The following is a 17,865-nucleotide window of genomic DNA, read 5'->3' on the forward strand; positions in this document are numbered from 1 at the left end:
ATATATATATATGTATGTATGTATGTTACCTCAAATATTTTATAAGACTTAAATCTCCTATTGAATCAAAGTTGAGAAAATCTACACTGTAGTGTTCAGAGTCACTGATACTTTTAATTTGAAACATACTGATTTGTGTGAATGAATTGGTTGTTATATTAGAACTCTATTACTTTATATAAAAAGTTAAATGTGATAATTATTTTGAAGTGATTAAAACAATGCCAGAAATATAAGTTCTTAACAAATATCTACTACCATACTTTAAGCTTTCATTACCTGAAAATTTTTGCTTGCATTATATTTTGATCATTAACAAATATATATGATTTAATCAAATGTTATTTATGCAAGCTATCTTAGTATCATTTCATGTTTAACAACTGACAACTCTGCATATTTTATATTTGGAAACTTCAGATTCGTCCACAGAAACCATGTTTAAATGAAATTTTTATTCTGATTGTCCTCATAAGAATTTTAAGCCTTTGCTAGTTCAAACAGACAGATAATTCTTCTTAATGGGTCAACTAATATGGGAGTGATGAGGAGAGTGAGAAATAGCTCGCCTTCCCTGATGCAAACGCAGGATGTCGGGGTTTACCAGTCCTCCTGACATAGGAGTCTTTTACTTTAATATGACAATTGGTATTACATTTTAGGTATGGTTGGCATTGCCATGGGAGACCATAAATTATATAAATTACATATACTTAACTTGAGTTATGAAACTGAAAGTAATTCTCAAAGCAAGAGCATCAAAGAATTAGTTTCCAAGAGTTTAAATTGGAGGTATTTTATGTGGTGAACTGTTCAGGAAAAAAAAAAAAATATAAGCTGTCACTTGAGAATAGGTAACATATAATTTATGAGATGAGACAAGCACTTTTCTCTTTAGTAAGCATTTGTAGGCAGCTAACATATCCTGTACGATTTTAAGGAAAGTAGATTTATGTTTAATACATTTGTATATTCCTCATAAAGCACATAAGCAGGAATATCAGGTGACCATAGTATATTATGAAACAAAATGAACTTACACATCTCACTTAACTCAATGAAAGTTGTTATGTAACATTACTGATGTTTACGTCATTAAAGTATTACCTTGTCTGTACAGTGCTTTTTTCTATTTGTATATGTTTACAGTACATGATAGTTACATTTGTTTTGCAGAATTAGTACTCGTAGATAGCATATCATGATCATTTTCATCTATTTACTCTCCTCCCTATCCTCCCTCTTTCCTATGCAGTGCTTTTTATACACTAACCATTAGTATTAAGCCAAACTTCATCTCCCTAATTTATTGATTATTAGTGTAAAACAGCTTTCCCTCACATTAAAAGCTCAGTAGTTTTTTTATTGTTGAAAGGAAAAACCATAGGAAGGCAATCATTTAGAGTGTTTCATTATGTACATAATTTGGCCCCTTTTTAAAAAAGCTATTCTTCAGCAGCCAGCTAAATTTTCTTCAGTTGGAGATTTTTATTTATTTATTTTTTTGGTACCAGGGATCGATCTCCAGACCTTGTGCTTGTGAGGCAGGTGGCGGAACCACTGAGCTAAATCCCTGTCCCTAGTTGGAGAATTTTTAAGCTATTCATTATTTTATGCACAGCCAGAAGAGTAAATGTATTGCAGATAAACTTGTACATAGTAGAGTTGGTAAATAGAAGGAAAAAAGGACAAATGAGAGCTGAAGATAATGTTAGTTTTTCACACTTTTATCTCCAGTATATAAAAATAGTGCATGTACCTACTTATTACCAAGTATTTCCTTCACTGCTGAGTACTATTGGAATGTGATGATAAAGCTATGAAGATGAATGACATATGTCATCCTTTTAAATTCTCAACTATTTTCACATCGCTTGATCTCCACCTTGCTCCCATCATGGAGTTTCCCATAAAGAACTTTCTATGCTGAACTTTATAGCATTCCTTGCTTTTGCAACAAGTCATGATCTGTCATTAAACAAATCTATTTAGTAGTTCTTTGTAAGGAGCAAGTTTGGTAAGAAAATAAGATTTGATTTGCTGCTTGTTACCATCGAATATGTGTCACATTAAGCATTTACCATGTAGAATGAAAAGTGATAGAACCTTCAGAGCATATTTGTAAAGTGTTACTTTCAAAAACCATTTAGACATATGACAGCTCAGTGAGCTAAACTGAGACTGGAAAGGAAATCTATTTTCAAATGCTGGAATTTTCAAAAACTGGAACTGTAAACATTTTGAATATAATAAAATTAATATTTATAATTAAGTCAGGGAAGGAACTATGTAGCCAGTGTTGCTAGTAGAATTGGTTAATTATTAAGAAAACCAAACTTTAGTTTTCACCATAATTTCTGTATAAAATTAATTGCAAGTGTATTTAAATTGTAAAATATCTACAGTGGACCCTTGAATTACAACTGACCTCACATATGAACAACTTGAGTTACAACTGAAATTTTAGTTTTAACTTATGACCAAAGTCTTGAGTTACTACCTGAATGCTAGCCACTTGTGCAGTTGTAAACAAAGACTCTCCATTCCAGGAAAGCGTATGTTGAATACTTAAGTGTCTGTCAGTCTGAGCCCAGCTGCACATGTTTGTGGACGTGATTTCAGTCAGTACTTTATATAATTGCTATGATTACTGCTGTCAAAATGACCTCAAAAAAGTTAGAAAAGAAGCTAAGGAAGGCAGGAAAATTAAAGAAAGCAATCACACTCAAAAAGAAGAAGGAAATTTTAGAGAATTGTGAGAGTGGTGTTTGTGTGACTGATCTTGCTAAGATGTACAGCATGTCAAAATCCATAATCTTAGTGATCTTACAGAGAAAAGATTTGTATAAGGAAGCTAGTGTTGCTAAAATGGTTACTGCAGTTATTAAGTCATGATCAACAGTGTTAGACAAAGTAGTGTGAATAAATGAAAGGCAGATAGATGTCAGGCTATAGCCCATCTGAATCTATAATTTGTGAAAAAGCTAGGGTTATAAATGTAGATCTCATAAAGTTTAATGCATCATTGAGGGATAATGGTGAAGCAGTCAGTCCTGATGAAAGGCTGCTGAAAATTATATACACCACTTCCAAATGATGACACAGAGAAATGACTTTTGGTCTTATCAAATTTTTACCTGTGATGAAACTGGCCTTTTCTGGAAGAAAATGGCTGGAGAACATCTATTACCTAGAAAGAGAAGAAACTGCCAGGCCACAAGCCTATGAAGGATAGGCTAGCTGTATTGCTATGTGCCAATGAGAGTGGTGATCTCAAGCAAGATAAAGCCTCTCTCTTCAGAAACCCCTGGAGTGTTCAGAAAACATAAAGTCATGAAGAATAGCACTTAGGTCATATGAAGATCTAACATAAAAGCCTGAATAATAAGACTACTTTTTCTGCAATGGATCATAGAGGCTTTCTGTCCTACTGTTAAGAAGTACCTAGAGGACAAAAGTTTATCACTCAATGCTCTCCTTTTTGTGGACGATGCTCCTGCTAACCTGTGAGATTTGGAAGAATTGGCTGAAGAATTCCCATGGCTCTCAGTCGAGTTCCTCCTACCTTATACATCTCTTCTATTGCAGCCTATGGATCAGCAGGTTATAGCTAACTTTAAAAAGCTAGACATTAAGGAACTATTCCTGAAGTGCTTCCAGGTGGTCTCAGATACATATTTGACCCTTAAGCAGTTCTGGAAGAAATATTGCAACATCCTTTCCTGTATAGGGTTAATTGAGAAATCCTGGGCCAGTGTCTCTCTAAGGACACTGAGATCTGCCTGGAAGAAAATGTGGCCTAAAAGTATATAAGAGAGATACTTTGAAGGCTGTATAGAGAAGCCTGAGTCTTCAATTGACAATCTAGTTGATTGTCACTGTAGCAGAGTCCATAGGCTTGCAGGTAAACAGTGGTGATGTTGAGGAACTGGTGGAGGAACACTCAGAGAACTGTCTACAGGCGCATTTGAGCAACTTGTGGCTGAGCAACAGAGAATGGAAACTGAGGAGCTTTCTGAAGGTGACGGAGTATCAACATTCAGTGCAGCAAAGTTCTTCTGAAATAAAGGAAATCCTTAAAAAATGAACAGACTGCCAAACATTTGTAGAGAAAAACCTAGTCATTGCATTCATTTGCTTAATGACATTGTGAAGTCATACTACAGGACATACTACAGTGTTAGAGACAAAACAGAAACAGAAAACCTTAGACCAGTTTTTAATTTTGAAAAGGTGAGACCTAGTGAGCCAGAAGCAGGGCCTAGTGGTTTACAGACTCTCCCAAGGAGAGAAAGGATAATAGAGAACCAGATTCCTGATGTTCTTATGGCAGGAGTCTCTTTCCAAACAATAACCACCTTCCATTTCATCCTCCCTTCCTGAAAGCCAAAGATACCAACTTGAATGGTAAGTATAGTATGAAATTGTTGTTTCTGGTAAACTAGGCACATTTTATAACTTTTTAGTGAATGCCCTAGAAAAATTATTGGTGTTTCTGGTAAATTATTCACATTATGCAGCCCTTTTATTATGAAAAGTTTAGTTAAAGGGTGATTTGGGAGGTTCAGAATGCATTATGGGTATTTCCATTCTTTCTTATATGAAAAATAGTGTGACTTACAACCAACTTGAGTTACAACCAGCCCTCAGGAATGAATTGAGTTCATAAGTCAAGAGTCCACTGTATAACAAAGTGGAAGAAATAGTAGGTAAATATTATGGCATTTTTTAAGGGAATATTTCTAAACAATAGAACATAAGAGACACTTAAAACTTTAGAGATATGACGTTTTTAAAAGGATAAAATGCAGTATAAAACTGGGCCGGGGATTTAGCTCAGCGATTCGGTGGCCTGCCTTGTAAGCACAAGGACCCGAGTTCAATCCCAGGTACAAAAAAAAAAAGCAGTATAAAACTAATGGATAAAAGTATATATGGCACATTATGGACAAAAGGTTAATACCTTCATTTTATATATATGTAAAGCACTACTGCAAGCCAGTAAGAAATAAAAAGGCTATCACATCCACTTACAAAGTGAAAAAACAATTTGCAGAAGCAAAGAGCGAGTAAATATGAAAAGTGTTTATCTGCATTATTGCTCAAAGAAATGAATATAAGCAAAAATACACCATTGAGGGCCAGGTAGCACCAACTCCATACAAGAAATGTGATCATTCTGCACTGCAAACATGGATTAATAAAAAATATATAAATGAAATAAGTAAAAGAGTGAATCCACCAAACCTAAGTAAGCTGATGTTAGAAGGCTGACGTGAGTGATCCTCCAAGGTGCCAACCAACACTAGTGAGAACCAGAGGCCTACATGCAACTGCCTGTTAGTCTAAAGATGTCTGAAGCCTCCAAGACAAAGAGACCATGTAAAAAACTCAGTACCATGTAATTAAAAAAAAAAATATATATATATATATATAATATATGTAAATATATATATTGATTTTTTAATGATAATGTTTCTGAGGGTATAGTAACATGGTGATTCTTCATAATTGTGTGGGCTCCTGGAAAACTTTTTGTAAAAGTTTGTCATTACTACATGAACATCCTTTTACCTATCTCTAAATTTACATATAAGGTGAATAGCTTCTACTATTACAGGGCTTTAAGGAAGATTATACTTAATATGTCAGATTGCTATTATTGTTTCTGATTTACAGCAAAAGCATTAGAAGCTCAAAGAGATTATCTGACTTGCTAAGTCACCAAGTTCTATAAGAAAGCATTCCTTGGAACAATTTCTGTGCGTGGGGTTATGGCCAGTTCTTTTTTCTTTATTTTTTGTCTGTGTTTTCTAAATTTTTAATACAGCAAAAAAGATAAAAATCCGAAATATTTTTTTACAACAATAAATGAACAGAGAGACTGAAACATTTTAGGGAATATTATAGCCATTTTAATAGTTTTTACTCAGAAAGAGAATATTCCATTTACTTTCACCATTTTTCCTTGATGCTGGAAAAATAAGATAAATAACACTTAAATTTCAATTTATTTAGAATATATGTTCTTACCACATAGATATTCTTTTTATTTAACTTAGGCTTAATCATAGCTGTAGATAACCCTGTTATTTATGTCTGTATAATCTTGTGAAAAGCAAAAAATTAATCAAATGCAATCAACATGAAAATTTCAAAGTGAATACACCTCCATCGTCCAGTTGTGTTTTTATTTGCAGATGGAGAACATCATTGGAACAATAAAAGATTCCAACCTGAAACTGACACTCGCTTTTGGAATAGGGATGCACCATGCTGGGCTGCATGAGAGGGACCGTAAAACGGTAGAGGAATTATTCGTGCACTGCAAAGTTCAGGTACCTTTTTTCTTCTTTATACACTGATTTAAATGCAACTTTAAAATTAGATTTTACATAAACATAAGATTTTTTTTAAATTGTTTAGGTTCTCATTGCTACAAGCACATTAGCCTGGGGTGTGAACTTTCCAGCTCACTTAGTAATTATTAAGGGAACAGAATATTATGATGGAAAAACAAGACGTTATGTGGATTTTCCCATTACAGGTAATTTTTAAAATTTGGGAATATACAATAAGCTGCTGTTTTAACCTTAATTTAATTTTGTGTGAATTAACTTTTTGAGAATTGGTCACATTTAAACATACGATGAGGAAATTGTGAATTTTTTCCAGTGTAAATATTATGCAAAATATTGAGCTGTTTTATTTGTTTTAACTTACTGTATTTATTAATAAACCTAAAAAATATAAATAATAGTTTCAAAATTATAAATAAGATTAGTAGCTATTGATGACCACTATAGTGGCTATTGTCTATTAATGAGTAGTAGCTATTAGCAACAGTAAATTTTCATCAAGCATTACAGTATTTCATTTTAAATGTGTTTTAATAAAAATGATACTTCCATGGAACTCCAGAGTGCTTGTTACCACAGTTAATACATGAGCATTGTATAAAGATATTTTAAATATCAATAAAACCATTCTTGCTGTGTTCAGAAGAGGGATATATATTCCTACTCAATGAATAAATGTAAACAATAAATCTTTTTAAATCATTGTTTTCTGCAGAGATTCCTTTAGGGTAGAAGAAATTTTTATCCTTGGGTATTAGAAACAAGGCCTAAGTAGACCCACTATTCCAGGAGAAAAAGATAATGAAATAACTCTAGTGAAGAAATTTTCCTTTATATGTTTTAAGTGCTATTCAATTAAAATGGTAATGTTTATTAAACAGCATTTTAAATTATTTAACTGAAGGAAACTTTTCACTGTTCTTTTATGAATAGTGTTAAATATCTGTTTGGATGCTCAGTTTTACATCATAATGACTTGCTTAGTTAATTACAAATTTTCTTAGTAAATCATATTAATTTAGGGCACTTAAGAGTAACCAACACAGATAGCATATGAGCTCTTAAAATACTGTTTCCTTTGTGACTTTGTTATTGTAGAAACAGGTCCAGATCCATAATTTTATTTTGCACTGTGTACCACAAAATTGCAGGCTACCTCTATTCTCTGTTTTGTAGATGTGCTCCAGATGATGGGACGGGCTGGTAGGCCTCAGTTTGATGACCAAGGCAAAGCTGTAATTCTGGTTCATGATATAAAAAAAGACTTTTACAAAAAATTTCTTTATGAACCTTTCCCAGTGGAATCAAGGTAAAGTTTAAGTTAATGTAAATTATTTTAATTTTAAGCAAGTTGTTGTTATTCTGGTTGTATTTTGCTACATAAAAAGCAGTAAAACTTATAGCATGAAGATTATTTAATATTAAATGATTTTTATAGGGCAATATCCCATTATAATTTTTATTTTTAAAAAATAATGTTTTTAAATGTAGTACAATTTAGTACTACAAATGTAGTAGCAGTGTAGTACAGTGTTCAGTCATATTGGCACTGGAGCCAGATGACCTGGTTTGAAATGTGATATCTGCTTAATTGCTTGATACTGAACAAGTTATTTAACTCCTCAGTGCAATACCTTAGTGCACCAATCTGTAAAATGGAATGCCCAACAATGCCAGTTATTTCTTAGCATATGTCGTTGTCCAAATAAATACTGCTTAAATGGTGTCCATTACTTGGTAAGCACTTACCAAAGTATTAGTTTGATAAGCATTTCCGTAGTATAGTAAATAAATACCTAACATGGGAAGATAGTATAATTAATAATTTAGATTGCTAGTTTATTTCTGAATTAACCTGAGCTTCTTTGTGGTGCCAGTAAAACATCTTCCCTAATTTTCTCCTCTAAAAATAACCTTTCCTTCCTCAGATTTATATTTTTTCACTTAAAACACTTTCTGCTTTCTAGCTATTATCATAGCTCTTTTTATGCATGTGTCTTCTTTACTATATTCTGACTGCATTGAGAACAAACATTTCTGATATATACTGTAAATTGTTGTCGGGCCTCTTATACTGAGTATAATTGTGATGATTTTTAATTTGGATAATAGAAAAAATTAAATGTGTAGTTAACACTGTACTCAGAAAATTTATGACTATAAATTTATATGTTTGAAAAAGAATAAAAAATCAGGTCTCCAAGTATCTCAAGAATTTGAAAAAAATTAGCAAACTGAACACATAAAAATTAGAAAATAGCTAGACATGGTTCCACACACCAGTAATCCAGCACTTGGGAGGCTAAAGTAGGAGGATCCCCACAAGTTCAAGGCCAATCTGAACTACATAGTGATCTCCTGTCTCATAAAACAAAAAGAGAGAGAAAGAGAGGATAAAATAGAATTAATGGATTTAAAGTAAGCATACATTTAAGAAAAAATAATAATGCCAGAGGATGTTTCTTGGAAAAAGATGAACAAAATCTGACAGATGTTTAATTGTGACTATGAGGAATGAAAAGATAACTACAGATATTAAGATAATAATGACATATTATACACAACGTTTAAGATTTTGATCAAATGGTAAGGTTTCTTTTAAAGATGTTACTAGGAAAATGTTGTAACACACACTTGTAATCCTGGCTATTGCAGAAGCTAAAGCAGGAGGAGTGCAAGTTTAACATCAGCCTTGTTAACTTAGACCTAGTCTTAAAATAAAATAAAAAGAGCTGAGAGTGTAACTCAGTGGCATAGTGCCCCTGAGTTTGATCTACAGTAGAGGGGCCTGGGATTTGGCTCAGTTCTTCTGCCACCTGCCTCGCAAGTGCAAGGTCCTGAGTTCAACCCCTGGTACCACAAAAAAAAAAAAAAAAAAAAAAAAAAAAAAAAAAATCTACAGTACAAAAAACAAAGAGGGACAAGTTATTAAAATCAAGTCAATAATTTTTAAAAATAGCCTTATCTATCAGAGCAGTTGAATCTGAAATTTATTCACGAGGAAATTTTCTGACCCACATGATTGTCTAGTGAATTCTTCATACATTTGAAGAAAAAATATCATCATTAATTTTTTTCACACCGAGTATTGCACTGAGGTCCTTCACTGTGAGCTATATCTCCAACCTTTTCTATCTTTTTTTTTTTTTTTTTTTTTTTGCTTTGCTTTGCTTTCCTTATTTACTTAAAGACACGGTCTTACTATCACCAAGTTTACGCAGGCTTGACTCAAACTTGGAATTCTTCTGCCTCAGCCTTCCGAATAGCAGCCTTAAATAAACCTCTTTCCTATAATAAAAAGGATAGGAAAGACAGGAAAACTTACCAACTAATTTTATGGGATAAGAATAACTTGTATGCCAAAACCTAATAAATTTGTAAAAAAGGAATGTAACAAACCTTTGTCTTATGAAAATAGGTATAGAAATCTGAAATTAAACATTAGTAAATGAAATCCAGCAGTGTATAAAGAGTATATTTACAACCAAGTCCAGTTTATTCCATAAAGGCAAAGATTATTATCTGAAAAAAACGTTATTCATAATGTAATATACATTAACATAAAAATAAGAAAAATTATATGATCATCTCATCAATGTAAAAAAAAGGAATTTGACAAAATCCCACACCTTTAAAACTCTTAGCAAACAGGAATATAATTGAATAGCCTTAATCTGGTAAAGAGTATCTACAATATAACAACTAAAAACATTATAATTCCTGATGAAAGATTGAAAGCTTTCTCTTGAGAAAGGGAATGATACAAGGGTGGGTTTTTTTTTTGTTGTTGTTGTTGTTGTTTTTGTTACCGGGGAAGGAACTTGGAACCACTGTGCTAAATCCCCAGCCAAAAGTGTTAATTTCACTACTTCCAGTAGGTAGGTCTTGTCCTAGATTCCCAATCCTCTGCAGTAGGCTAAGAAAAAATAAGTAGATAAAGGTCAGTTAATTCCTTTTAACAAGGTAGTGATTAGAAAAATATATGAGGAAGACCTTCAGAGCACTGGCAGTGCTTGATGCTGGTATTAGCTACACAAGTGTATATAATTTATGTAGTTTTCTGTAGATATAGTTCAGTAAAAAGGTCACTCAAATTTCTTAACTTTGTACCTTGATCTGACCATTATTAGTATTTTCTCTTTTAAAGTATTCTATAGTTTTTTCATTCATTCCTCAATTAATTTGCATTTAGACAGTTTTCTCATAAGTATAATGTTGCAGAACAGCATTTTGTTTTTCTAACTTCACATTTAAATGCTTCTTTATCAGGTCATAATGAAAAAGATAAAACTGCTGGGTCATAGAGTTCGTTGAAATAAATCTTGCCAAATTGCTCTCCAAATTAAGTGTATTCTATTATACTTTACGCTGGTGAATTGAGAGTAACGTTGCAACCTTGTTTCATATTCAGCTTATTCTGATCATTTTGTCCTGTCTTTTAAAACAACTGTTTTAATATGTGAATGTTATCCCATGTATTATAATTTCTCTAGCCTTTTCTTTTGTTAAATATTGCTTCATTTTTTTGTATTTTAAATAAGAACTTAAATTAACATTTTTATGTCAGTCTTTCATATATTTGTGTACTCCAAAACACCTAATACAATAATTTTTTATGTCCATGCATTTAATAGTCACTGAATAAATGAAGGAAATATCTTTGCTCACTCTTTGTCCTATTGTACCTTTTGTGCCAACTCTCCTTTAATCTGTCTCTGTACTTATTCCATTACTTTTTGAGAAAATTATTTGCTATTCTCCAAGGCATCTCTTATGTTGCTTGCTCCTACACTATTTCTTGGCTGTTTATTTCTTCTGAAAGGTTCTATCTTTATTCCTGTTAGCCTATGTTTATTTTCCATCTAGCAACTAATTTCTCTAAAATTATTTGTAGCAGTAAGTTCCATCTATTGAGTACCTACAGTATAATAGATACTAGTAATTATTTCAAAAAATTACTACATAACTTATTGTGAGAAATATTGTTATTATAATATTTTTATGAGATTCCTGCTGACTGGCCTATTTTTTAATTCACATTCAAGTGAAGATATACTTTTCTTTAAAGAAAATAACAAATTTATACATACTGGTTCATGTAAGTTTGTATATGTTTTATAGCTTCATGGTGAAAAAACAGTGAAACAAATTCCCACCAAATTATTTGAAATGAATTATTCACAAATCATACAATATTACATCAAACAGTATTACACAGAAAAGATATAAATTATATAAAACACATCTGTTTTGCATCCTTTTTCTTGTCTTTTTTTGTTTGGTTTTTGAGACAGGGTCTTGATTTTTTGTATCTCAGATTGGCTTTGAACTTGTTGCAGTTCAGCCTCCCAGGTTCTAGGATTCCAGGTGTGCACCCACCACACATGGCTTATTTTGTATCTGTTAGGTTTTCATCACTTGAGAAAATACCTGAGAATAACAGCTTTAAAGAGATGGATGTGTTTTGGTTCACAGTTTCAGAGTTTTTAATTCATGATCAGCTTGTTCCATAATTTCTCAAAAACCCATCAGATAGCAACCAAGCATTCAGCACCATGAGCCTTTGGAGGGCCATTTTGGATCCCAACTATTAACACTAGTTTAGAACATAAAATCTGTATTTTGACTGTGTGAGATAAATGTTAAGTATGTTTTGTTTAATGCTTACTCTCATGTCTTATTCACTATGTAGTTTATTAGGAGTGCTTTCTGACCACTTAAATGCAGAGATTGCTGGTGGTACAATAACATCTAAGCAAGATGCAATGGATTATATAACCTGGACTTACTTTTTCCGACGTCTTATCATGAACCCCAGGTAAGTGCAGAGCTTTTTTTGAAGGATGATTATTTATCTTGTTTGTTTGTTTGTTTGTTTTTAGAAAATAAGATATATTTGAAAGTAATAAACTCCAAATTTAAGTATATGCACAAAGATCAGGACATTGGACATTCTTGGTTTATGAATTGCCAGGAGACTCGGATAATATCTCTAATATGATCAGTGTATTATATTAGAAAAAAAATGATTCTCTTTTTGATTGCCTCCAGATAGCCTGAGGAGTTTGCTGTGTAGTTGGGAGAAAACACCTGAAGTAGAAAATATGCTAAACCACAAAGCAGTGACTGACTTAGGTACAACTCAGAGAAATGAGTCGTGAAGTATAGGGGGAAGAATTTATGATGCATTTGTAAGGTTTAATAAGAACCTTGCATGAGAAAATTAAGTTGCCGTATAGTAGATTATCTTTTAATCTTGGCAGCAACTGGATAGAATTAGAACCATCACAAGGTTTTAAAGCAGAGAATGATAGGATCTATTCATGTTGTAAGTCAGGTCAACTGAAATTCTAAATATTACCCATGATTTACCTATTGTAAGGCAGAAAATTCTGAGATTCATTTTTTTAAGTGGAGCTGAACATGCTTTACAAGCAAAAATCAAATCAAAATGATATGGAGAAGCTGAAAGTTAAACATGTATAAGGAGGGTGGGTAATAACAAAAAGCAACAGCTGCAGATGAATATCAGGGAAAATGAAATTCAAAGCAAAAAATCAAAAAGGATGAAAAAGAATGGTTTCTGTTAGTAGCAAGTATAATCACTTAAGAAGTTTTAGTAGTATACAAATAACTAAAAACAGCACCAAAATATATGAGACAAAAATAGATGACAATCTAATTAAAATTATATTCCAGATAAATTACAGTTGTAATAAGACTTTTAGCACATCTCTCAAAGAATCAGTATGTCAAGATCAGTGTATTATAAAGGAGTTGAATAACAGTACCCTTGAATTGCATGTATTCTTTTTTAAATTTTGGAAAATTTGCATATGAATCTTCAGAGATAGCTTAGGAATGAGATCCAAGTCTAAACATAAATTCATCTTTCATATATATAGACTGATGAAAATTTTATGCACTGTGTCACATGAGGTCAGGTGTGGCATTTTCCTTTTATAACATTAGGTTGTTATTGAAAATTTTTCAGATTTTGGTTCATTTCTGATACTGGTTTTCGGATTAGGTGTTCTCACCCTATAAAACCAAAAATAAACAATAAAAAGAATGGCAGATGAAATCTGTTTGAGGTTTTGAAACTTTTACTCTAGTAAAGATGGTATCCAAACAGAAGATCCTATAGAACATACAGTGTTATACTTTTGCAAAAAGCCAAGGAAATCAAACCAAAGTACAATTCCAAGGAATATTTAAAAAATGGGTGAGCAAAATAAAATAATTAAATATTCATAGCAAGAAATAGATGGAGAATAATAGCAAAACAAATATAGGAAATAAGTCTCTAACATAAAAATTGAAATTTAAAAAGTGGGACACAAAATAATATTTATTGTTCACTATATTAGATATGCTGTTTCAAAAACTTAACTCATTTAGTTCTATTGTGATTTCTCTCTTATAAGTGAAGGGAAGGAACTAAAGCAGGGGAGATTGAGCAACCTGGATACACTGTTGCAGCTTGGGAATAGCAGTGGCAACAATGGGATTCTACCACATTTTCTGTCTTTGGGCTGATTTTCAGGTCCAGAATACAAATACTCACATTTCCTGCCCACTTTTGTTTTCATTGCTATGCTGAAAATGTGTTTTTCATGGAAACCATGCCATACTAATTCTGAATATATGACAGTTGTGTTCATTTGATACTACAACCCCCATAAACCAATCAATTTTAGTATGTATAATTTTACAGAAAATGGAACATTTTTCCTAAATTAATTTTAGTATTTTACATTAACTGTAAGTAATAATTGTCTGAATTCATGTAGTAAGGTGTGAGACCTATATATACGTATTTACATTGTGAAAGAAATGTATCAGTCTAGTATGTCTACTGCTGCAAGTACTTATTTCCTTGTGCTGATAACTTTAAAATTCATTTTCTATAGTAATTTAAAGGCACATAGTACATTATTATATACTGTTGTCACTTTGCTGTGCATCTGATCACCTGAACTTATTCTTCCTGTCTAAATGAAACTTTTTATTGTTTGACCAGTATTTCCCCTTTTTCTGCTTGCCCTGCTTTCTTGGAAAGCTATATTCTGTTCTCAAATTCTGTAAATTCATTTGCTTTAGATTCCCCATTTATGTTCAATCATGCAATATTTGCCTCTTACTGTCTAGCTGATTTCTCTTAGCACAATATCCTCTATATTCATCCATGTTGTTGTAAATGCAGATTCTTTAAGGCTGAGTCATACATATTCCATTATGTGTGTGTATACCACATTGTGTCCATACTTCAATCGATGGGCACTGGATTGTTTCTCTATCTTGGCTATTATAAATAATGTTACAGTGAATATAGGAACACAGATATCTCCTCACCATACTGATCCCGATTCCTTTCTCTATATGACTTATAGTACAATTGCCAGATCATATGGTAATTCCATTTTTAGTTTTGTGAGGAACATCCATATTGTTTTCAAAAAAGGCTATACTAATTTACATTTCCACCAACTGTGCACATGTTCCTTTTTCTTTACATCCTAGTAACTGGCTCTTGATTATATTTTTTGTTGTTGCTGTGTTAAAATCACCTTTCCTCAAAACCAGAAGCAAACAAAAACACAAGAGTTAAGGGAAGTACAAAATTTTTCCTGCTTATTTTCAGATCTAGTAAAAATTTTAGGAAAGCCAAAATCATTTTCTTAGATGAAGAGTTTATATAATATGTAGTTTTATTTTTTCTGAGTATTTCCTAATATCTAGTACCATAAATTGAGATTTGACTTCTCTAGGATGGGAGGGTAGCATATACAAGCTTGCCTGCTTAGATGTATGTGTAACAAGGAGACAGATTTTATTTAACAATAGGAAAGACTACATTCAAAATATAATTATATAGAGATACATGCAAAATTCTCTAACCACCTTCAGTCAGTTATAGTGTTGTACAGCTCCATCACATCATACTAACAATAAACTAACCATTGACAAAGATTTTACCCATTATTCTTAAATTGCTGACTATATGTCTGTTTATATTCTCTGTGTTTGTATATGTTGCAGACATTTGAATATATATCTATGCATGTAAGAATATATCATTATATATGAATATATATACACACATACACATATACATCTGCTTTTTCAAATGTGTGTATATAAACACCTGCTGGTGCTTTCATAAAATATAATATATTCCAATTTGAGTTCTGTATTCAATTAGGATTTTCAGTTTTACTGTTTTTCCCCTGAAAAAGCTTTTAAATATTTCTAGGGTTAAATTGTTGTGATAGCTCCAGCTATCCCTGCACCACTGTCATTATTTGTGTTATTATTACTGCTGCATAATCTGAACATAAAAAAACATGGTGTTGTAACAAATGACTTCTCAGTACTGACAGTTATAGCAGCAGCATTTCAGTAGTGATGAAAAATTTCCCAGCAAGAAATCTAGCCAGTTTTACATAAACCAAACAGGAAATGAATGCCACTATTCACATTAAATTCAAACTGTTTGGTGTAACTTTATCTATGTTTTACATAACTATAAAATCTCTTTCATTCCCAACTGATGAAATTTCATCTGTATTAAGGTTGGAAAAAGTTTTCATGAGTACTATTCTCATTTATCTTTTGTCAAGATTATTTAAAGGTAATTTTTTTAAAGTTATTTTAGTTTTTGATTGTTTAAATTTTATGAACTTTGTAAATTTTTATGATAGGGAGAGGTTTGTTATGACTTTTTCCCAGTGGACTGCTAATAGAAGTTAGCATGTCTAGCCCATGTGCTAGATGCTGTCAGTATCAAACTGCCTTTGACTTTCAAACCTCTCTGGGGACTAGTAATTGTTGTGTTCAAACAGCCTGTAATTGTGATCCTGCTGGCTTGCACAGTACGCTTCTGGCTATTAGAATCATTAAACAACTCAGCACCTGTTAACAGCATTGTAAATATTCAACCCTGCTTGTGTACAGGTTGAGTCCAATATAGAGAAATCTTACAGAGCTCAGTCTCATAAATTAGAGCTTCTGACAAGTCAATTATTGTGAAACTGGGTTTCTCTGTGAAATAAATGAAATAGCATGCTGACAAAAAGGTAGGCTATCTGTTTATAGCAAAGAAAAGATAATGACTTGATAATTCGATGCAGTGAGCCTGAAACTACATTGTATCCTTTATCTGTGATTAAACAGTTTATGTAAGATTTCTGTTTAAATAAACAGTAAATTATATATTTTGTACTGTGGAAAGTGCAACATGAAAACAGACCTTTTTATTTAGCTTCTGCATGCTCTAAGTTAGTAAAATGATTATTGAAATTAATAGTAGGCAATGTTGTAAGCCAAATTCTTGTTATTTGTTTGGGCTACAAATTGCCCACTAACTAAAAAGTTAATTTAAGAGAAGTGAAGACCAAATTATGCTACTGATAGAGAGTGTATAAGGCTAAACTACATCCTCTGTTTCACAGAAAAATGTTAAATATATTTACTCTCTCAAAATGTTATGTATCCTAAAAAATAATTCCATTTACATTTAATTTTATTATTTTGTAATGAATGTCTTGCAAATCTTAATAAAATCTTACTTTTATAAGGATTTTAGGGTGTTTTAAGTTATGATACCGTTCAGTCCACGTATTTGCAAAGAATAATATTTGGTAAAGATGAGTGACATTCTGCTACTTGAATTTTTTTTTCTGAAAATCACTAGGGATGTTGCTGAGCAAATTTAAAGAGAAAAATTAAGAATGACTATGCATGACAGGTTTCTTTTTTGGTACTCTGCTCAATGAAATGTATTGATTTTTAGTAGATTACATTATGAGTAACATTTTAATGAAAACATCAAATAATTTGTTATACTCTAAGTTGATTTTAGTGGGGTTTTCAACTCTTTTTGGCAACTTATTTCAAATGTTTAATACTTATACTGATTCTGTTTCATCTGGATGAAAGCCACAAATTAGTGTTTAGAAGATTCCCAGTGGGCTTAAATAAACAAATTTTAGAAGAAATATATTAGTCCATGAAAACACATTTGATAAATATGGTGAATAAAATAAAGCCAAATACAATGAATAAAATTGAATAAGACATTTTTGTAAATCAAACTTTTGAAGGAGTTATTATTATTATTATTATTTGTAAGTATACCAAATTTATGTATTAAAGCATAAAATGACAAAGTCAGCATTCTGGTAATATCTTCTTTACTGACTTTTATTTTATTAGTACATCTTTGCAGTACACACAGTTTACAATCATCTTGGGGAGTGGGTACACGTACATGCCACAACTTGATACTTTTTTATGATCCTGTCATATAGTAATCAGCAGCAGCATTCATGAGATTTTTTTTTCCAATAACCTAATAAATTTATAGATAAAAGTAAAAATAGAAAGTTAATTGTCTGTTTCTTTCCTTCTTTTGGTACCATGGATGGAACTCAGGCACTTGCTCTTGCCAGGCAGGCAGTGGAACTACTGACCCAAATTCCTGACTTTTTTTTTTTTTTTTTGA

At 32.0% G+C, this 17,865-nt stretch overlaps 1 protein-coding gene across 4 annotated transcripts in view; it reads left to right on the top strand.

Moving 5' to 3' along the window:
• Ascc3 (activating signal cointegrator 1 complex subunit 3) overlaps positions 1 to 17,865 on the top strand; it is a 295,426-nt gene that overhangs the window by 206,220 nt on the left and 71,341 nt on the right. For all 4 annotated transcript variants that reach the window (XM_010607172.2, XM_010607175.2, XM_010607174.3 and 1 more), the window contains 4 exons: positions 6,201 to 6,338; positions 6,427 to 6,547; positions 7,536 to 7,668; positions 12,052 to 12,177. In XM_010607172.2, the coding sequence (XP_010605474.1) occupies positions 6,201 to 6,338; positions 6,427 to 6,547; positions 7,536 to 7,668; positions 12,052 to 12,177 (518 nt within the window). The remainder of the gene's footprint in view (positions 1 to 6,200; positions 6,339 to 6,426; positions 6,548 to 7,535; positions 7,669 to 12,051; positions 12,178 to 17,865) is intronic.

This window comes from Fukomys damarensis, unplaced genomic scaffold, assembly GCF_012274545.1.
Source record: "Fukomys damarensis isolate Sample0158 unplaced genomic scaffold, DMR_v1.0_HiC HiC_scaffold_14, whole genome shotgun sequence".
Lineage (NCBI taxonomy): Eukaryota > Metazoa > Chordata > Mammalia > Rodentia > Bathyergidae > Fukomys > Fukomys damarensis.